The sequence below is a fragment of the Helobdella robusta genome (genome assembly GCF_000326865.2).
Source record: "Helobdella robusta unplaced genomic scaffold HELROscaffold_46, whole genome shotgun sequence".
In the NCBI taxonomy this organism is placed as follows: domain Eukaryota; kingdom Metazoa; phylum Annelida; class Clitellata; order Rhynchobdellida; family Glossiphoniidae; genus Helobdella; species Helobdella robusta.
The window spans coordinates 503,482-511,680 of record NW_008705138.1 but is presented as its reverse complement, the minus strand read 5'-3'; the positions used below and the strand labels follow the sequence as shown (position 1 = coordinate 511,680).

General features: G+C 35.5%; 1 protein-coding gene across 1 annotated transcript; it reads left to right on the top strand.

Annotated features, from left to right (window-relative positions):
• Positions 1–5,108: 5,108 nt before the first annotated feature.
• Positions 5,109–7,849, top strand: HELRODRAFT_178148 (hypothetical protein; the record flags this gene model as incomplete). Its single annotated transcript, XM_009026288.1, has 8 exons — positions 5,109–5,201; positions 5,613–5,712; positions 5,834–5,979; positions 6,090–6,136; positions 6,246–6,430; positions 6,584–6,736; positions 7,362–7,477; positions 7,784–7,849. The coding sequence occupies 8 exons, from the start codon at positions 5,109–5,111 to the stop codon at positions 7,847–7,849; spliced, it is 906 nt and encodes a 301-aa protein (XP_009024536.1).
• Between the last annotated feature and the right edge of the window lie 350 nt (positions 7,850–8,199).

The window sequence follows — 8,199 nt, the reverse complement described above, 5'->3', positions numbered from 1 at the left end:
GTGTTTGAATAAAGTTAAATTACCTATTCATTTTAAAATTTTATTTTTTTCAATGAAAAATTCATAAAGAACTTTTATGGTCGCTTAAAAAATTACAAATTAAAAATAAATTTTTTTTTACTAAAATCTGTCCATTATTCAATAGAAATTTTTACAAACAAGTTGATAATTTCTAAATTCTTAATTTGATAAATGTAATAACATATTAAAAAAACCCATTATAACTCTTATAATAAAATTTACTCAATAGAAAATTAGATTTTCATAAGAAAAATTTTTTTAGTTTTAAAAAATTTAATTCACAAAGGTCCATCACCAATTGTTCAGTGGAATTCCCGTGAAGACCTGCTTGTGGAGTCGGCGTCAAGTGATGATCCTGACCTCTTCGTAGCCCTTTATGAGTTCACACCCTCACTAGACAACCAACTTTCACTCAAAAGAGGTCATTTTTCCAATTTATTTCATCTGCCACGTTTCACTTTTAAAATATTGCATCTTTTGGTTGATATTGTAATAGTGTGATTTTATTGGGATTTATCTCTCAATCGGTTGTACCGTCAAAATTATTCCTCATGTACTCTGCTGTATCAACTTTTTGAGTGGCTCAGACTCTACCTGGGCATTTTAATTTTTTTTTCTTGGTTATGAAGGAAATGTAATTAAATTTATGCACTCATTCATAATTCAGGATGAGGATAATTAGAAAAATTTAAATGTTTATTATTATTATTATTTGAATAGTCACCAGCTTTGCGCTGTTCCAAATGCAGACATTGTGAAAATTGAAATTAATGCTATTTTGGTTTCTCAATTTATATATCTTTAAAGACTATGCTATAGCTTTAGATGGCCAACCAGATTCCAAATTATTAAAAATGAAACAATGTATTCTGTAAAGAATTTTATAAATTTATTGTCTACTTATAAAATTATTCCAACAGAGAAAGTTGTATTTTGATAGTCAGATAGAATTAATTTATTGGTAATCTGAATTTGTCAACTTTTTTGTTTTTAATATCTCGAAACGTTGAAACGATGGTTTTAAAGGGGAAAGGTTGCAAGTCTGCGAGAAGAATGAGACAGGGGAATGGTCCATGGTCAAGAAGAAAGATCAGAAGACAGGTTTTTTTGAATTTCTTCTACAAGATCAGTTAATTGATTCTCAGAGGTTTCAACAACACACCCGGCTCATACGGGTACACGTGAATCAACGCAATGCACGTTTCATGTGGTTGGTCGAAACCTGCTGGCATTTGAACCTGCTTACTGCATCAGCAGAATGTGACGCCTTAAGTTACACTCTCATCCCACCGCTTAATCGATTTTTCGTATTTGATGTTGATGTATAGTTAATTTATCTCGAAATTATTAAAAACATGACCACCAGGCTGGGTGCCTACAACTTACCTTGCACCTGTCACAAGTTTGGACAAGCACTCGTGGTTCCATGGCCGCATCTCAAGGAGTGCAGGTAGGTTTCTTGTTTCTCCATGTTCTTTCTATATTGTTTAATCATTTTTATGTTGTTATATATAGCTCTGTACCAAAGTGAACTTTTTCAAATCCAATCGAAGACGAATTTGTACATCTGCTATATTTTATGTTATAAAACTTGTGACTGTAGTTTCATTGGCTTGCCTACACAATTTTCAAACCCAGCTTACAACTTCCTTATATTTCATTCCTATCAATAACTCAATGAATTGAATGTAATTCAATTTGAATTTATACGTCTTTATCGATTTTCATAAATACTGTTGTATTACCCCCGATCTCGGGGAAAATGTCGTCTAAACGTGTGTTGTTGTTGTTTTTGTTGTGTTGTTGTATACAGACATAAATAACATACACATTGGAGCAAACATGCATCAAAAATATATATATAATAAAAACATGTGCGATTATTATGCACGCACCATGTATGTTAACATATTTAGAAAAACAAATCTCCCAATCATCAGTGCTTGGTGTTATGTTTGGTGACTTTTGAAATATAATTGAGAAATGATTGCCACACCAATCAGACGGTTCAAGCGGTTCAATCGTAATTCTTCAAATCCTCTTGCATATATACAATACGTTATCAGTGATTAATACACCTGTAAACAAATTAATGCACGATATGTAAATAGCACAATACACACAGAAATATATCTACCTACATACATACAAATGTACTATCAAATGAGGTGACTAAAATCTGGCTTTAATCCGAAATCCGGACCCAACTTTAGCCGAAGCTGGATTTGAGCCTAGCCTAACTTAATTGAAAATTTGAGTCAATCTGAAAAAATATCTGAATTCCTGTATAACCATTATCTAATTACAATATTCATTTTTTAGTGCTCTGTAAACTTATTCGTTCGTTCGTTCGTTCATTTATTTGTTCATTCATTCATTCATTCATTCATTCATTCATTCATTCATTCATTCATTCATTCATTCATTCATTCATTCATTCATTCATTCATTAATTTACTCATTCATTCATTCATTCATTCATTTACTCATTCATTCATTCATTCATTCATTCATTCATTCATTTTATTCATTCACTCATTTTATTCATTCACTCATTCATTTATTTATACAATTATTTTATTGTTTCTTTTGACACCTATTTGTTCATTCGTTCATTAATTTTGTGTTTATTTATGCACATACGAATTTGAATTCAGATAAAAATAAAATGCGTGTGTATGTGATGTAATGTATTTCATGTGATTTATAACTAGGTACTCTGTACATTTTAATTGTTATCATTTAAATTTGATGTCATTTTCAGATAGAGATCATGCGCTTTTTGAAAATTTGATTCACATGACGTTGAATAAAACTTTTCAAAAAGCAATGTTGAAGTTAACAATTTGCACACATTATCTACCTCATAACGTTATCTCTTGATGGTTACCCGATAACTGCTGAGCCGGCAGCCTATCAAACGTTTTTAACCTAAACGTTTCGTCCCACTTATTATTCAGGAAAATTTTCCCTCTTCATATGTTTTGGAAACATCTTTAACATAGACATTTCACGTGATTAAGTTTTAAACTCAGTTTTTATTTTTAATAACATTATTAATATAGCCTTAGTTAGTGATCATTTAGATTTAATTTAATTTAATTTAATTATTAAAAAATAATTAATAAAAAAAATAAATAGTTATCATTTATTATTCACAATATTATTTTTGTTATTTTTTTTTAATATTATAAGATTTATCACTATTTATTATATTTATATTATTATAATTTTATTATTTATATAGGCAAACGTTGAAGCTTTTTTGACTTTCAAGAGATGCTAATGCATAGGTATGCATACATGAAATAACGCATACATTATACACTTTAGCTTTTTATAGGTAGATAATTTCTGTGTTGGAAATGACCACAACAACAAGCCGAATTTCGTATCATTTTTATTAATCTTCAACGAAATGAGCAATTTTTGTTCTCTAAAGAGACGACTACGTTTTTATTAATTGACGACCAGGCGAGTACTTACTGAAGTCAGGCATCAATGGATCTTTTCTGGTCCGAGAAAGCGAGAGCAGTCCCGGCCAGCTGTCCATTTCATTGAGATTTGATGGTCTCGTCTATCACTACAGGATTAATCAGAATGAAGATCAACTGGTTGGTTGGTTGGTTGGTTGACTGGTTGGTTGACTGGTTGGTTGACTGGTTGGTTAGTTGACTGGTTGTTTGGTTGACTGGTTGGTTGGTTGGTTGACGGGTTGGTTAGTTGACTGGTTTGTTGACCGGTTGGTTAGTTAACTGGTTGGTTGGTTGGTTGGTTGGTTGACTGGTTGGTTGATTGGTTGGTTGACTGGTTGGTTGGTTGGTTGACTGGTTGGTTGATTGGTTGGTTGACTGGTTGGTTGGTTGGTTGGTTAGATTACTGGCTGGTTTGATAACCGGTTGGTTGGCTGGTTGACTGGACTGGTTGGTTGATTGGTTGGTTGACTGGTTGGTTCGTTGATTGACTGGTTGGTTGGTTAACCGGTTGGTTGGTTGACTGATTGGTTGGTTGGTTGACTGGTTGGTTGATTGACTGATTGGTTGGTTGACCGGTTGGTTGACTGGTTGATTTGTTAACCGGTTGGTTGGTTGGTTGACCGGTTGATTAATTTGTTATATGGTTGATTGGTTATTTGATTGGTCGATTGATAAGAGTCGGTGTTGATGAACGTTTAAAAAGCAATTGCGTGTTGGTTATTTCTGGCAAATGATTTGGTGATAATTTTTGTGCCGGAGAATGTACTTGGGCGACGTTTGACTGGTTTCTCATCTAGACATTCCTCGTGGCGTCTTTTGTTTTTGTCATCTTCATTGTGTTCATTGAGAATATAAATTCAGCAATCAAATTAGTAGTTATTGGTATTTTAAAATCAAAGAGACAGATTGAAAAGTGGAAGATTGTCCATACTTCCTCGTCCATAATTCGTTGCCCGCTTATATTCTTCAGAATGGAATCATTTGTTTAGTTTTTGTATTTTTCAATAACCAAGGTTTGATGAGTTATTTCCCGTTTCACTATCGACACCAATCTTTGGATGTTTTAAAAACGAAGGCAACTCCAACGATATTACTTCACTGTCGTATCATTAAGTGCTTGCAATGTTTCTATTCATTCTGACAACTACAGGCAGGCTCATCTCTCTTGCTGGCAGATGTCATTAACTGTCATTAATTTTGCTTTATGTTTTGTTCTTCAATTGGTTAATGATATATTTATGCATTTTTATGTTCTGTCTCTATTTCCACCTTTTCCTTTAATTGTTCATATATTACTTGATATTATTTTCATAGGTCTAATGGGAGCTCTCCGAAGCAATTTAGTTACACACGAGCATTATGTACATATAATCAATCATTCATTCACATGTGGACTGGACACAAACTTGATTACACACACCACGACAGTATTTCATAATGGCGGACAAATCCTTCACCACGATCCCTGAGCTTGTACACTTTCACTCCAAATCAGCCTGCGGTTTGGTCTGCTCCCTGCAGTACCCAGTCTCCCGCAAGAACAAGCCCACCATATACGAGGTCTGTCCCAACCAATCGGACAAGTGGGAGATCGATCGGGTCGAGATTCAGATGCTCGGCATACTGGGCTGTGGGCAGTACGGGGATGTGTACGAGGGCTACTGGGTACCCTACCGAATGAAAGTGGCAGTCAAAACACTTAAGGTAATGCAAAACCCCAAGTTTAAGTATTTGTAACTGTTTAAGTATTTACGGCTTCTATCTGTTTAACTGTAAAATTATTTTATCGATATTTGTCTGTGGTTTCGCTGTTTTTGCTCCTGCTACTTCGATCGAGTGTAATGATTTTTTTTTCAGTTTTGTAAACTTCATCGTTCTGTGTTCTAATAATTAACTATAGGTTTGCAAAAACATTAACATCAGCATTTTAGTATCAAGTGGGCATGAATTAAATATGATATGATATTGATTCAAATTATCATAAATTATCAATAATTGTTCTCATGGTGTGATATTTATTCATTGCTGTAATAAACTATCATGAATTGTCTTGGATGGATTACCGTTGGTTATCTGATGTTTAAAAAATGGAAGGAATGTAATACCATATTGTAGCATGATTATCTTCAGGAAGAAACCGCATCAGCGGAAGATTTCGTGAAAGAAGTTGGCATCATGAAACGCATGAAGCATCCCAATCTCTTGCAGCTTATTGGTTTGTTCATGTACATTTTCGTCCTTTCGCCAGCCATTGTTCATATAATATCTATGCATTGCCCATCGGTGTTTCTGTGAATGTTTGATAGATTAGTTGGATTTTCATATGATTTTGAAAGATCCAATCATTTTAGGAGTGTGCAGCAAGGAACCGCCCATGTACATCGTCACCGAGTTTATGGTCAATGGCAACTTGTTGGATTATTTACGAAGCACCCCTCGAGATGATCTTGAACCAACCACCCTCCTCTACATGGCTACTCAGGTGCTTGTCAAGATATTTTTTTTAATTTATTTGTTATTATTTTATTATTTAAAGTATTTTTAGTATTTTTATATCAGTCATTATTTTTATTTGATATTGTTTTCATACAGATTGCTTCGGCTATGATGTACTTGGAATCGAAGAATTCTATTCATAGGTTGGTTCAATGTTTGTTTATTTTATTTTTGTTAATGTTTGTTTATTCAATTTTATTCAATTACAAACATCATGCTGACAAACACACAACTGAAACACACAACTTTCAGGGACTTGGCAGCCAGAAATTGTTTGGTTGGTGAGAACCACTTAGTTAAGGTGGCAGACTTCGGTCTGGCTCGACTGGTTCGTGAGGAGACGTACACGGCGCAGATTGGATCGAAGTTCCCCATCAAATGGACGGCCCCTGAAGGGCTAGCCTACAGTCAGTTTTCAACTAAATCTGATGTTTGGGGTGAGTTAAAATTAATTTACTTGGATCGCGTGTCTTCTTAAATATTTGAGAACTGTTATTAACTCATCGGAAACACGAAAGGCTTCGTCCAAAACTTCACCTCAAGCATTTTCATAACGCAAACGTCATCCTTATGCTAACTACCATCTGTAGCATTCGGCGTCTTGTTGTACGAACTAGTGACGCATGGAGAGCCCCCCTACCCGGACGTCAGCATCGCCGACGTGTACTCGTTCCTGGAGACTGGACAGCGCATGGACTGTCCCAGGAACTGCCCACAGAATGTTTACCAGCTGATGAGGAAATGTTCGTTTGCTGCTAATGATTGTTTCATTGTGATTGTTGTTCATTGCTCAGGTACATTTAACAAATGTTCGTTGTTTTATTTGTTACTCATTGTTATTCAGTTGTCATCAATAGCAGTTGTTCAAGTTATATTTTGAGCTTGTTTGTTGAAATGATCTCAATGATTGGTGGCAACTCTAACAAAGTTACGTCTTGTCATTTAGATATCTTTCACCATTTTTTCTGACTGCAACATACTCACATACTTCAAAGAATGTTTACATGACGATGGTGGTAATGTAAATAATTGATTGTCGTGTTGTGCTGGTGATAATCCTGTCGTCGTAAAGTTGATATGATGATAATGCTGTTGTGATTGTGATGGTGATGTGATGGGGATGTGATGGTGATGTGATGGGGATGTGATGGTGATGTCATGGTGATGTCATGGGGATGTGATGGTGATGTCATGGGGATGTGATGGTGATGTCATGGGGATGTGATGGTGATGTCATGGGGATGTGATGGTGATGTCATGGGGATGTGATGGTATTTTGTGGCTAATAGTAACGATAGAGAGCGATTTTTGTGATGAAAACAACGATGGTGAGGATTGTATTGTAATGATGAGAACACTTGCGATCAGGCTGGCAGTGGGAAGCCGAGAAACGACCGACCTTCAAAGAAATACATTCCATGCTTGACAACTTGACGCAACCCTGTGATATTAATTCAGGTTGTGAAGATGTTGGTGTCATGAGGGTCTGATGTCGGTGTCATGATGGTCTGATGTTGGTGTCATGATTGTCTTATGTTGATATTGTGATAATGTGATATTGAAGAAGATGTTGATGGGGTGACGATAACGATGATGCGGTGATAGGATTATGTTGCTGTGGTTGGGACGATGATGTGATGTTGATGCATCGATGATATGTAATAATGATTCCTAACATAATCAGTACCGCCAAAATATCAGTTTTCATACCTTTTGTACCTCACCAACCTACTATGGCCATTCTATATGACGTCGATATAGTTATCCATCATGCTGTTCCCACCTGACAGGTTCATCTGGTGCGAGTCAATCTGCAAGTGACCCAAAAACGAAATCCCAGACCGCAAATGCATTGAAACCCTCCAAAATGAAATCTATAAACGTCATCGCGAAGCCATCTGCTTCTTCAACTGCATCAACTGTCTCTCAGTCGAAAAGCAACAAACCTGCAAAAATAAAAAATGCCTCAAAATCGCGGACACTGGGTGCTCAAAATTCAACACCACCTTCAGTTTTAAATTCATCATCGACAACGTCTTCACTGACATCTTCATCACCACCTTTGTTGAAGAACAAATCAAACCTTTTCATACCTTCAATCAATGAGAGCTCATCGTCCAGTTCAAATTTAAAATCTGATCTTAGTAAGAAGTTTGTTATCAATGGGCAGTCTTCAATGCCACCATCATCGTCGTCATCTTGCAAG